Source organism: Prionailurus viverrinus, chromosome C1 (genome assembly GCF_022837055.1).
Source record: "Prionailurus viverrinus isolate Anna chromosome C1, UM_Priviv_1.0, whole genome shotgun sequence".
Taxonomy (NCBI): Eukaryota; Metazoa; Chordata; class Mammalia; order Carnivora; family Felidae; genus Prionailurus; species Prionailurus viverrinus.
In genome coordinates, this window is record NC_062568.1 from 159,471,671 (window position 1) to 159,486,071 (window position 14,401).

The window sequence follows — 14,401 nt, forward strand, 5'->3', positions numbered from 1 at the left end:
AATATACCTAAAAACTACCTTCAAATTCTCTTTCCATCTCATTGTCCTCTAATTAGACCTTCCTTTTTACAAATAGCAACATTTAAAATTGAAAACACGTTTAATTCCATGGTTCTCTTCTGGCTACTTACTGCAGTATCAGTACTCTTCTTCACACATTTCATTGCAAATATTTAGTATTTCAACTAGCTAATGGGTCAATAGCCTTTGAAGGACCAGTGTGGGAATCTCATCATCATATATATCATTATCCCTATGGGAAAATTTGTTTCCAGTGAGCAATTCATAAACAAACTTTCAGGAACATAAAAGCTGTGAGCTGGTGACTTCCTGCAATTTGTTTATTTGAAACATGGATAACGTATGGGTCAAATCCAACAGAAAGATTTACCCAGTCTTCTAGAATGGTTTAGCTAAGATAATTGTTTTAAAGCTGCATATTCTTTGTAGAGATTTAAAGTTGATCCCTGGAGTTGTATGGGAACTTATGCATACAAGAAGGCTGTTTCTAACACCGAACCTTGAGGAAGGAGAGAAATTACATGAACGATAGTCCATGTGTTAGAATCTCATATGCATGCTTAAGATTTTCCAAAATAACTTCACTATTTCTGGGAAATTAAGAGAATTCCCTTTAAAACTTCTTAGCTAACTAGAAAATGAATAGTTCCAGCTTGAAAATGTTTTGTTCCTTTTTGATCACATCAAAGAATTTTCCAAATAAATAAAACTCTATTTCTAGACGGAGAAAAAAAAAATCTTTACTATTATAAGGTTCATTGCAACAACAGAAGCTCAATTAATCTACAATTGTTCAAAATTGTCTAAACAATACTTTTGGAGATAAAAGGCAATAATGAGGAATTAAAAGGCATGGTCCTGTGAGTATTCATATTTAAAAAAAAGAGAGACAGAATATGCCACAAAAGAAATCAAGTCCTAGATTTCAATTAGGTTACGATGCCCATCTTGATACAAATTTTAAAATGGTTCCTATTGAAATGTTATGAGGGGTCAAAAATATGAGCTTTCTTGTTAAATGAACTTGGGTCCAGAAAACTCTCATCTCTATTTATGAGAATTCAGGAAAAATGTGTATTATGTTTTCTGAGGTAAACACGCTGGGGGCAAAACAGCCAGGTGATGATGCTGGTTCATTGTTTTTCCTCTACAATTCAAGGAGGCAAAATATATATAGATATAGATATAGATATAAATATAGATATAGATATAGATATAGATAGATATAGATAGATATAGATATAGATATGACATAATACAGGAATCTCATTCATTTTATACCATCTATTAGGCCTTGAATTGATTTAAAAAACACAAACTTGGGTTCAAATTCCATTCTGCCATTTTTCTGCCTCAAAATATTATTTTTTATTTTTCCAATTTAGAAAAAGAATACCAAAACTACTGCATGCAGAATACACTTATTCACAGGTTATTGTGAATAGTAAATATAATAAAATTTATTAAATCAATTATATCCAGTAAGCCATTAACAATATGCTTGTTAATCTCAAAAATTGTTATACAGGATGAAACCACTGGTGCCCAAACATTTATCCTTCCAGTACAGTACCTAAGAACCTGACCATGGAACTAAAAACAAGTACTTTTGGTACAGTTCTTCAAGACAAGGGACAACTTCCCAGGCTGCCCTACAAGTAAACAGACTTCCTAAGAAACCCTGACTTAGCTTCACTTATCTTGGAAGGGGTAGCTAAAATGGCATTTTCAAACTTTAATAATAATATGTGAAAACAACAGAATCCTTGATGAGCTGCCCAAACCACATAGACCGCATTGTAAGCTTAACCCATGCATGTGCCTTTAAGCAAATAACTCCCTTTGCTCACCCTCCTTCCCTTCACATTCATACCATGGAAGGCTCCATATCACGTGGCATACTTTAGGAAAGACACAACTCAATACCAACCACTGCCGAAAAATAAAGACTGCAGGAATCAATGAATCAAATATAAAATTAAAATGCATGTTTTTAAATAAAAATATTTGAAAGGAATCATGGGGCCACAAACTACTGGTAACATGTTGAAGGCCCCTGCAGAATTATTTCACTACCTTATATGACATTAGTATCACTGTGGAGGTAGTAATGTTCCTCATCTATGACCAGAATTTCTAATAGGCATTGGATGAATGGAGCTCATATCTTGTTCCATCAAAACAAGAACACAAACCTAAACTATGAGCCATTCTGAAGACTATTTGTTTACTCCTGTTTTACACAAAGTAGAGAAGTGGCTTTGAAAAGTTGCCATGGCCATGCTTTCCTGAGCAGCAGACTAACAGACTCTGGTGAATATAGAAATATATATACATACACAATGTAAATGTAGGGTCTCTCCCTTTCTTAATAATTAGTGTTGATAATGTAGTGTTAATAATGTAGTGTTGATGACTACATGTGTGTAACTCTGTGTGTGTGTGTGTGTGTGTGTGTGTGTGTGTGTGTGTATGACATGTACTAGTCGAGGAGAGACACAATTTTAACTATCTTAATGTTGGGTGCATTCTCAGAGCCCACTGATGTTTCAGCAGAGGGCTTCCATGACAGGATTTAGGGTGACTTTAGGGGGTTCCTTATCTTTCCAAGGTTATCGTGATAGATGGAACAACCTAACTTCCTCTAGGGGTGAATTAATGGATATGGTAACTGCTATGCCACGTCTTCAGAATAAGAGCTATTTGGAGGTGAAATTCTGGGATGCAGTATCAGAAACATGCATATATTGCCAAAAAGACTGGCAACTAAGTGGAAATGCTATTGCCGGGCAAATTGATTTCTGGTTAAGATTCCTACCTGCCTTTCTAAGGTCAGGAACCATTAAGATAATAAATCTTGAAAAGCATTTAAGTAGGAACCGTGGGTAGATACAAATTATTAGTTTCATGTAAATTTTGAAGCCAATGGGAACACTTGTCCATTTCCTTTTGCAGGGATCTGATGGAAGGGATCCATAGTGTCACCTCTAATTCACAACAGTGCTAAGATAACATCCTTCATTAGATCAATCTGGCAAACCCAGAGCAATAGTGCTAATTCAGCTCCTACACATGTCTTTGTTACAGTTCTCATTTCAGTTTCGGCAGCTCAGATAAGCTTATCATAGGGCTTTGAACTGACATTCTGGGATGGCAAAATAGACAATATTTCCAGGAGAGTCATTAATGAGCATCAATAAATACGACTTCCTTCAAAAAGGACGCTTGAACTCCATAGTTTGCAAAGCAAGAAGTAAAAATGAATGATCTTCCACTCTCATGTGTAAGATTCAAACCTAATCAGAATGTATGCAGATTTCTTTTTAAGAGATACTGCAACTGAAATTTAGCTGGAGAAATACAGTACCTCTGTAGACAAGATTTGTTTTTGTTTTTGTTTTTTTTTCTGAAGAGGGTAATCCACCTGAGTTTAAATTGAAAAGTGTATCAGTAATACACTTTCTGTTCGTCTTGTCTTGTTATTCAAAGATTAAATTCATTTTGAATTAATGAAAATGATTTAATCTTAGAGCATTAGTAATCTCAGTTTATTTAGACCAGTATTTTAAAGAACTAGCTTGAGACCAGGCTCCATAATAAAATGATACCCAATCTCTCTTTTAAAGCTATTTTCTAAAATCTGTGGGCCATGACTGTAGAATTCTTCACTCCCCAAAATTACATTAACAATTTTTGACGTGATAACAGAGGGAGCAAAAAGAATTCATTTCTGCCAAATTAGTGCAGGCTACACGACTGCTTTTTGAAACCATCCTCCTCTTATTCCATTTTGGTAAATTTCTAAGGAATGTTTAAAATCTGTAGGACAGACCTTGGCTTTAAGAGGTGGCCTCTCTGCCATTTTCATGGCTGATTTGAGACCCATTATGCACTCGATTCTGCATTGTGAAATCCAGGCTGGGGACAAATTTCTGCCTGTCATCTTAGGAAAGGCCAGGAGTTTTGCACCATCCTGTAGTGTGAAAACAAAATCAAAGCCGGGGTAGGGCTGCCTGCTTCTTTCTTAATCAGCTTGGTGCTTTTTGAGGCAATCTTGGCTGTCACTATCTCAGGCTTGGAAGGGTAATTTATCAGAACAAAATATAGTTTAAACAACATCTCCCCAGGGAAAGTTCCTTCTTATACTCAGTATTAAATGCAGAAAGGTAATCAGTAAGTAATCATTTGGAGCTTGGCTAAGAATCATTGCATGGAATGCATTTAGGAAGCACAAAATTCTTTTTTTTAACCTGATAACACCCTGGACCCAGGGCTAAGAGGCGCAGATACTTTCCTCATATTGCTCATTCTGTTGCAATGGCATCCCCATATAACTATAGTTTATGGACCAAATTTGCTGCACCTCTCACCCCAACAATAAGATGTAAATTGCAGAGATAAAAATATCTTACAAAAATTAAGAAAAAAATTTTTAAACAGTTCACTGAAAATGACAGCATGGATAACTCAGTCAATGACCTCTCCTATCTAATGTCAATTTCAGAAAACAAGTTTCCATTGTAAATGTTTAATCAGTGTAGTCCCAGGAACCCAGAGCAGAAAACCTTATCTTCTCTCCCAACTTATTTGCTCTGCAAGCTCTTTCTTAGCTCTATCTCAGCTCCCTGGATGCACGTTAGTTTTTTTTGTTTTGTTTTGTTTTGTTTTGTTTTGTTTTGTTTTGTTTCCTCTCAAAAGAGCTGGGAGCTCTGTAGGTTCTGAGCTAAACAGAAGCCTTGTGGTTTGATTCCATTAGTCTGAGCCCTGGTCCGCTGCAAGCAAACTGCAGCATTTCTGCTTGCAAATCCTGGCAACCAGGTTCTAGACCAGCCACCGACACAGGCTGCACGCATTCCTCAACGCTGTTCTGCCCAAACCTTGCCTGAAGCCAGTCAACCACAGCAGAAAGCATCCTACCTTCCATCATGGTGGCAGAATTGCATTCCTTAATTTCCAAGGAGTCTGAAAAACACAGGAGGATACGATTCCAGGTCCCAGCTAAGTCCTCACGACGCTGCTGCCGAGAGGTCTGCTCCGTCCACTGCTGAAGCCAAATGAGACAAATGTTAACCCCAGAGATAGGCCATGGATGCTGCTGGTGCTGCTTCACCTACAGGCTCCCAGGAAGATGCTGCGAGAGAAAGGGAGAGGAACAGCAAGCCGGCCGAGCTGCACCGCCTGCGCTGCCTCGGCCAATCCCTTCAGCTCTGGACCGCGTCACATGGTAGCCAGCCTGCATCTCCTGACACAATACCCCGGGAGAGCACACAGAACCTATTTTCCGTCCCTATTCCCCTCCACCCCCACCCCTCCCGCTTGGCACCCAACGCACAGCCCCTTCCCCACCTGGTGACGCACTTCCCCGCCCCTCCTCTTCGTCTTCTTAAGCCTATTGCAGCGGCTGGGTACCCGAGATTAATTATCAGACGCTGCCACCTTAACGGGGACTCGGGCATGAAAGGAGCACCTAAGTGGCTCTCTGCGGAGGGGATTTTTTTTTTTTTTTAAGAAAAACTTAATTCCCTGCAGTCTGATGTCTTAGCTGCACACTTTTAAGCTTCCATCCCCGTCTCCTTTTGCCCTGAAGGAATTCCACATTTTCAAATGTTAATGTCTGTGGCCTCCGCACACGTCCGTGAGTCAGTCTCTCTCTCTCTCTCTCTCTCTCTCTCTCTCTCTCTCTCTCTCTCTCTCCAACCCCCCGCCTCTCTCTGTCTCTTTCAAGAGAGAAAAATCAATCCGGCTGACGTCACATTATAAGCAATTATCCCCAAAAGGATGATGCAGAAGAAATTTCATCCCAGCTGCCTTCAACAGAGCCAGGGAATTAATCGCGCATGACATGCCCAAGGGCTGGAAACTGTCATTAAAACAAAGAAACAAAAGAACCCACCCGAGTGGGGCTCTGGAATCAAACTGGCAACGCTTGAGATAATTTCTGGGGCGGGAGGCGGGAGAGAGGGCAGCAGGCCGGGCGGCCGGCCCGCGCCCGACGGAAGACAGCTGTGCACGCCGCTTGTTCCAGAGGCAACCGGGGCGCGCCGCCGGCCGGGACCCGACCCCGCGGCGCCGCCGCTCGGCTTTCCAGTCCCCGCTCCGGGCCCGCCGCGCGCCTCCCCGAGGCCCCGCGCGCGGGCGCCGCCTCCTTCCCCAGGTGGAGCGGGGCCGTGCCGCCAACTGCAGGCCCAGTAATAAGCCAACTTTCTTCTAAAGGACACCGTTTTTCGCCCCGCGCCTCCGGCATCTGTAACCGCCTTCAAGCCCATTCGTTCGCCCCGGTGGAAATCCGGAGGGAAGCAGTGGTTGCCGGCTTCTGGCCGGATGGGTGGGTGGAGCCCAGGGTTTTGCAGCTTCCAGGGATGGGATCTGGGTGCCTGCGGGCTGCTGCCTAAGTGGGAAGGGTTATGGCACCCGGGCTGCTTTGGCTGAGAATCTGTCACCTGACTAGTCCCCAGGGACCCCGGGAGCCTTTCCGAAGGCCTCGGGCCCTGGGGGCCGGCGATCTTCGGTTCCCTTCTAGTAGGCTCTGACAGCTAAGGAAGAAGCAGGCGGCGGCACGTGGGAGGGAGGAGTAGGAGGAGGGGAGTTCAGAAGAAAGGGAAGATCGTCTGTAGAATTCTAGGGGACAACAGCAGAAGTGGTCATTTCTCCAATCTAGCACCAGGATTGGGAGAAAAGCCATAACATCACAGAGCAATGTGCATCAGATGAAATAACTTTAAGAAGTAAGATCACCACATGATCAATGTTGAGTCTCTCATGCTACTGTTAATCATTTATGTCATAAACATACCCACGAACTTTTAATATTGCTTAGCCCTTGACATAGTCTAGTTCTTTCTACCAGAGCAAATACGAGGTATTGCTGGCTAAGAACTACAAAAAGAAATATAACTCAAAAAGCTGAGTGGAAGGCATATGAACAGTTAAAACAAACAAACAAACAAAAAACCAAAAACTCAATTCCATAGCAACTTAGAAGTTTTTAAAAACTCATTATTCTCCCTAAGAACAGATATTTCAATGGCCTTGAAATTTCAGAATGACACTCTCCAGGGAGGTACAAATACTTGTACCCTTTTCATTATATCTATGCGGCCATCGAATTTTGAAAGGGAAAAGAATTACGCAGTAAAACCTGTATTGAGGAAAACTTACACTGTTCTGAAAACTACAGGAAAAAGATTCATTGGTGTATGTGCATTTAGCCAACTTTTTTGTGGTGGTTAAGAACATGGATAAATACTGCCATCAAACAGACTAGGATCAAGTTCTGTCTCAGCCACTCAATGAGCTCTGTGACCCTGTACAAGTTATGTAACTCTCTGTGCCTCACAGTTTCCTTATCTGTGAAGTGGAGATAAAAATAACACCAAGTTCGTAGGGTTATAAATAGCAGTAATAACAAACCTTTATTAATTGCTTACTATGTGCAAACACTATTCTAAATACCTTGCCAGTAAATTACTTAGCATTGTGTCTGGAGTATAATAAACCCCTCATGTTAGAGTTTTGATATTTAGTGTTACTACCACCAAAGGGCTGCCAGAGTCATCAGAGAAGTTTGTAGCTGAGAGTTACACTACATGCACAGAGAACAACTTAGTGGTAGACTGGGTGCTGCATCCAGGGGTGTAACATGTTGGAGCGTTCTGAGGTTCCGAGGGACAGGTGAATAGAAGAGAGATTTAAATCAAAGGAGGTTAGGGAAGGTCCACTTACAGAGGTGGAAGTTTAGAGTTCAGAAAAAAAATGGACTGGACTTGGCATGGCAATTCTAAATAAAATAGGGAGTTTTAAATAAGAAAAATGGCTCAGATAAAATCTGGAGGTAAGTGCAAGCACTGAGGTGTGCAGATTATTGTCAGAGAAATAAGGGACCAAGAGAACCAGAGAAACCCAGGCTGCCTGCTTCCTCTCACCCAGTGTACATTTTGCCGTGTATTAGAGCAAACTTCTCAGCTACACTTGGTATGGACACATATCAGTTTTGTTTTAGGCATAGAACACAGCTAGGTAGAGACAGAAAGACAGTTCAAAGATTTTTTCAGTCAGTGGGGTGTGTACAGGAAAAAGAAGTGTCCAGATAGGATTGTCAGAGAAGGACCAAGAAGGGGATGTGTAGTTAAAGGTGGTAAGACTAGTCACAATCTTGGTTAAACTTTGTGTGAGTTTATTGCCAACTGTAAGTACCAACTGCTAATTACCAACTATAAGAACACCTGATGAACAAAGTTCTGCTTCAAATAAATAATTGCTCAAGTATGTTATATTATATTAAACGCACATCTTTACAGCCTGATGATTCAAGACCTACTTCAAAAAACTTCTGGAGAAGGGCTCTAATTGACCTGGCTTGGCTCATTGTTTACCCTTTGGACCAATCAATGGGACCAGGTTGGTGACTTATGCTGGACCCATTCAAACCAAAATGGGTTTACATTGAAATTCATCACATGTCCACCACACCGTGACTAAACATGGGGAGGTGGTAGACAAATTTCTATGACAAACAACCCTTAATAGTATGAACCCTTTATATAATTGGAGGGGTAGAAAAGACATTGTCAGAGAAAGAAGGAGCACCATTACCAGAATCACTGTGGGGAGAGCAACTGAAACAAAAGCTGTCCACAATAGGCTTACTCAGTTCACCTAAGATAAAACTTACAAAAGGATTCATGATCCAGAGGGACTCAGAATGCCACACTAATCCCATCCAGCATACTTGAGAGGTTCTTCGTATATCCTCACCCACTGCATCCTGAGAAAACCTGCAGACCCCATAGTCATTCTCCTCTCTGTGGGAGAGACGGGGAAGGGGGAAGCGGACCTTACTTCTTGGCCCTCCAAATACGAGATATGCCCTGGTATGCTAGCCACTCACCGGTCTATCCCTGCCCAGACCTCCTGGAGTACAGAAGGAATGTGCATCAGCTAGGAGTGTTGCTTAATTTGGACCTACATGGATAAAGACAAGCGATAAAGGCTGAGTGCATGAGAAGTCAGCGGCTTCAAAAGAGAAAGAAAGTAAACAATTACAACACACTAAAGCAGCGGAAGCACCCCGAGGAAATGTAGAAAACGGGAAAAAGCATTTAAAAACCCTATTTTTTTTTGCTTTTGCTATAATTTTCAGGATGTAGTAACAATAAATAAGATCAGAGTGCTATGGTAAAAGAGCAGACTGAGGGCCAGAACGAGTGCATGAAAGTAGTAAAAACATTCTCATTAAAAATGTTTGGATGCTACAGCTATAATCAGTGATATAATGGACACTGCCCAGCAACAATATGCTTGAAGCACAGACCCACGGCAACAAAAACTGGCCCAGGCCAGAGGAATTCTTTTCCTCTTTGAAGAATCAGTTAACCCACATGCAACTTGAACAGCACAAGAAACTAGAGAAAGAGAAAACGCTCCAAAATTCACTTTATGAATTATAAAACCTGGTAAGACTATAGTCCAATCTGATTCCTGAATATCATGCAAAGATTTTAAATAAAATAGCAGCACACAACATCCAGCTTGTCAAAAAAAATTATATATATATATATATATATATATATATACACATATATATATACACACACACGTATATGTATATCATAAGTTAGACTATTCTAGGAGTAAAAAAAATAGTTCAACATTTAAAAAATCTATAAATAACATTCACAATATTAAGTTACTAAAAAGAAAATTATATCATCTCCACAGTTGCTGAAGAGATAGCTGATAAATTTTAATTTATATCATTCATTAAATAAATAAAAACCTTGGGACACCTGGGTGACTAAGTTGGTTAAGCATCTGGCTCTTGATTTCAGCTCAGGTCATGATCTCATGGTTTGTGGATTTGAGCCCCCTGTCTAGCTCTGCACTGCCAGTGCAGAAACTGCTTAGATGCCTGTCTCCCTCTCTCTCTGCCCCTCCCCTGCTCATTCTCTCTCTCTCTCTCCCTTTCTTTCTCTCTCTCTCCTTCTCTCTCAAAATAAACATTTTAAAAATAAATAAAATAAGACAAAATAAAAACCTTATTAACAACAAAAGAAATAAAAACTTCTTTAGGATGATAAAATACACAAATGTCTTCCCCAGATCTTTCCTCTTGTTAAATGGAGACACAATGAAAAAAAAAACTATTAAAACTAGGAATAAGACTTAAGTGTTTTTTACCATCGTTATGTAATATTGAGTCCTGTTATTTGGATACTGGCTAAAAAAATTAGGAAGAAAAATATATAAAATTGTGTCAGAAACAGTGATAATGCATTTATCATACCATTTTCTCTATCTGGATACAGATATCTTCTATCTGAAGACTGTATCTGTTGGCTTTTCTTGCACCTGGGTGAAGGTATATGACTAAATTAAGGCAATGGAATTTTCCAGCCCTAGTCTTTGCAAACATCCTACACATTCTCCTTACCTCTTTATGCCTTCCAAATGATAGACAGCTACTTGATCTATATTGGACTTTGAATGTGCAAGAAATAAACCTTCATTTTGTCAATCTTTATAAAATTTATATACAATGTGTACATTAATATTTGCATATGTTTACATGTTGCATCTATAGCCTTAATGAATGATATAATAAAAATGCATATTGTTTAGAAGAGCTAGAGGAAGAGTAATCTAAACAGAGGAAAGTGTAGAGGCCATCCAAAGGGAAAGCACTATGTATGTTCTAGAATCTAGAATTGCATTATCTAGTCACTAGCCACATGTGGTTATTTAGCACTTAAAATCTGCCTAGTCTGAATTGAGATGTGATGTAAGTGTCAAAATGCACACCAGACTTCAAAGAGAGTACAAAACAAAGAGAATATAAAATATCTCATTAATAATTTTTATATTGATTTTATGTTGAAATAATATTTTATATGTATATTTGATTAAATAAAATGTGCTCTTGAAAAGTTTAAATTATATATGTGGTTCACATTTAGAGCTCACATATTTCCATTGGACAGTGCTGTTCTAGAGACTGACAGGAAACCAACCAAATAAACACCGTGGGCAAGGGGCATGGGTTACCATTGAGGGTTATGTGCTAATGGTATTTATCACCACCACATTCACATTCATTCATTTCTTCATCCAACAAACATATGTTAAGAATTGTCTCTGCTCAGGGACTTTTAGGCTTTGGGAAATAAAGATGAAAAAGTCACAATCCTTTCAAGAAGCTTATTGCACAGGGGAGGAAGCAGATGAGAAAACCAAGAATTAAACACAGATTTATAAATGTTCTGAGGTAAGACAACACAAAAGAGGAACAGCTAGGGTAGAGAGGAGGCAAAGCTTGTGAGAAGAGATATTGCTTGAGTTGCTCTTTCAAGGGAAAGTAAGATGCTCTGACAGACCCATCCTTATCCAGCCCTACCTCCATCCTTATCTCTCCCCAACCTCAATCCCCCCCCCCCCCAGTAGCCCTTTCAGCATTCTGGATTTCCTCTTGTATGGTCAATAAAAATGCCTATAGTCAAACTTTACCATCTGCTTGCCTAACCCCAATCCTGGTTTTCCTTTAATGGCTTATTTTGTCTTTCCTCTGCATCTACTCTACAGGAGGCCATCTCCCTCTCCCATATCCTACCCTTCATCCCCAACTCACTAGGTGAAGAGCATTTTCTTAGTTCCCCATTTCAGCCTCTGTGTCAATCATTTGCTGCCATTACCACAATATCTTTTAGAATCCATCCTGCTTACTTTTTTCCATTTTAGTTGTTTCTCTTTTGACCAACCCTAAACCAACTCCAGGTTACACTTTTCTCTATGACTTCAGCAACTGTATCATAGTCCTCTTTACCTCACCACCTGTCCTCATTATCCATGACTTCAGCATCCCTGCCATGATCCAACATACCTACTTCACAGTTACTTGACTTTCTTAATGCCAATGACCTTCATTTCCATTAAGTCTTAGGCACTAAAAGTATAGCCACATTTTGGACTTCATCTTTGTTTATCTCCAATGTTTCACACTGTATATTTCTTTGACTTCTGAACTATTTATCCGCCCTTCACCATCCTCCCCATATCATACATATGCCTTATCACATCCCGAATCTACATTTGCTTCTTATTGTGATTCCTAGGGCTGAGACCTTCCTTATTCATTTCTCATAGCCTTGGGAGTAAAATCTGTGTTTATGTGTGGTAAAATCTGTGTTTATGGGTGGGGGGATCCTTGAAAGCAATCCCTCCTTCACAACATAATACTGCCTCATTTTGCTCTAGCCATTCTCTTCTTGCACTTACCTAATCTGAAATGCCTACTTTTATTTCTATAAATGCCATGCTTTTTTCAAGGTCAAACTCAAATCCTCTCCAGGAAATCAAGCACATGGATCTTTCATTCTCTTAACTCCTACTGCATGTGGCATATCAGCTTCTGACTATATAGCTTACCATCTCCTAATTATTTTGTGTCTATTAATTATTACCGAAAGAAAGTCTATGAGAAAGAAAGTATACCTTCTATTTCTCTGATTTTTCCTGCAACGGATAACACAATGCTGGATGCATATTTGGTGTTCAAAAATTATTTGATAAACAAATATATCATTTTTTATGAGAGAGGTCTGGGAATATCCCAGTAGGACCATAAGCCCAGAAAATTACCTCTCAGATGGGGTCCAAAAGCCAAACCTGGTTAGTGGGGTTGTTATTAGAGCAACCAGAAACAAAAACCACAGGGCACTGTGATAATAGCGGAGTTTATTAGGCATTTCATAGTATTCTATATTTAATTGAGCATTCTATAGGTAGTCCATTAGGTAATTGTGGCCATTATTTCAAGTAATTTCCCCAAACCTGATTTAGGTATTCTAGTCCTAATTTACAGATGAGAAAATAGAGCTCAGAAGTAGTCAATAACTTGTGCAAGAAAACAGGAAGTATCAGAACTGGGATTTGAACTCACCTCTGTCTGACTCTAAAGCTCATGACTTAACCTTGGAATTACAGGATTGTAAATTTGCTTGAGAACATTAATTGTTATTTTGGGGATTCAATATTCCTCCTTTGTTATGGTAACACCACTCCCCTTTTGGGGGGAGAAAGTCCCTTCCTCTCCCTACTACACTCTGCCATGAAGAAGAAATGGTTTCTGTCATCTCCTGGCATGGCTATACCTCCTCATACACAATGTTTGGTCAAGGGAGACATACCTGGCCAAAGCCGAGCAAATAATGCCTTAGAATTAGGCATTATTACCCAATTAGAATTCTTTCCTTAGGGTCAAGAGACCCAACGTGTCAGTGAGGAGACTTTTCCTGTTAGGTACACAAGCTGTAAGAATGTAAACCTGGAGCCATGTCCTTCACCTGGACAAAGCATGTGTGTAGGAGGGAATGCAACTGACAAGGAGAGAGAGGGAGAAAGAGCCAGCCCTCTGGGCTTGGGAGCACCTCCACCTTTTTTTTTCTGTCTGCCGTTGCTTCTGACCTTCCTACAGTTGGATAACTTCCCCATTTTGCTCAAGCAAACTCAGGTTGGCTATTTGTCACTTGCAAAGAAGTCTAAATGAAGCTTTTTTCTAAGATCATTTGCCAAAATAAGAATCAGTATGTCAACTTTGTTCAAAGACATGGATGGAATAAAACCAATGAACCTTTTAAGAATCAAGCCCAAATGAAGCCTCTGCATCTTATGGAGTTTTTCACTGGTATTCATCACCTCCTACAAACTAAATAAATCATGTGCTAGACCAAAGGAAGGAATCAAAAGGAAATAAAGACATTTGAATATGTAATATGTCATATTAGCCAAGGACCTAAAGTCATATAGAATCTATTCACAGAACACCCAAAACCATAAAATATCTATGAATAAATCTAACCAAAGAGGTGAAAAATCTATACACTGAAAACTACAGAAAGCTTATAAAAGAAATTGAAGAAGACACAAAAAAAATGGAAAAAGACTCCACGCTCCTGGATAGGAAGAACAAATATTGTTAAAATGTTGAGACTACCCAAAGCAATCTATATATTCAATGCAATCCCTATCAAAATAATACCAGCATTCTTCACACAGTTAAAACAAATAATCCTAAAATTGGTATGGAACCAGAAAAGACCCCAAATACCCATAGCAATCTTGAAAAAGAAAACCAAAGCAGGAGGCATCACAATCCCAAACTTCAAGCTATACTACAAAGCAGTAATCATCAAGGCAATATGGTTGCACAAAAACAGAAACTCAGATCAATGGAACAGAATGGAGAACCCAGAAATGGACCACAACCATATGGCCAACTAATCTTTGACAAAGCAGGAAAGAATATCAATGGAATAAAGACAGTCTCTTCAGCAAGCAGTGCTGGGAAAACTGGACAGTGACATGCAGAATGAACCTGGACCACTTTCTT

At 39.8% G+C, this 14,401-nt stretch overlaps 1 protein-coding gene across 23 annotated transcripts in view; it reads right to left on the reverse strand.

Annotated features, from left to right (window-relative positions):
- The window catches only part of SGIP1 (SH3GL interacting endocytic adaptor 1), a 205,230-nt gene extending 193,431 nt beyond the window's left edge, over positions 1-11,799 (reverse strand). For 19 of the 23 annotated variants that reach the window (XM_047872953.1, XM_047872952.1, XM_047872949.1 and 16 more), the window contains exons 1-2: positions 11,642-11,761; positions 4,939-5,065 (exon numbers count right to left, since the gene is read on the reverse strand). In XM_047872953.1, the coding sequence (XP_047728909.1) occupies positions 4,939-4,948 (10 nt within the window). In that variant the 5' untranslated portion in view covers positions 4,949-5,065; positions 11,642-11,761. Of the gene's footprint in view, positions 1-4,938; positions 5,066-5,914; positions 6,063-11,641 lie in introns of those variants that run through there. The other 4 variants (XM_047872939.1, XM_047872936.1, XM_047872935.1 and 1 more) reach the window with 4 other exon arrangements.
- Positions 11,800-14,401: the final 2,602 nt, after the last annotated feature.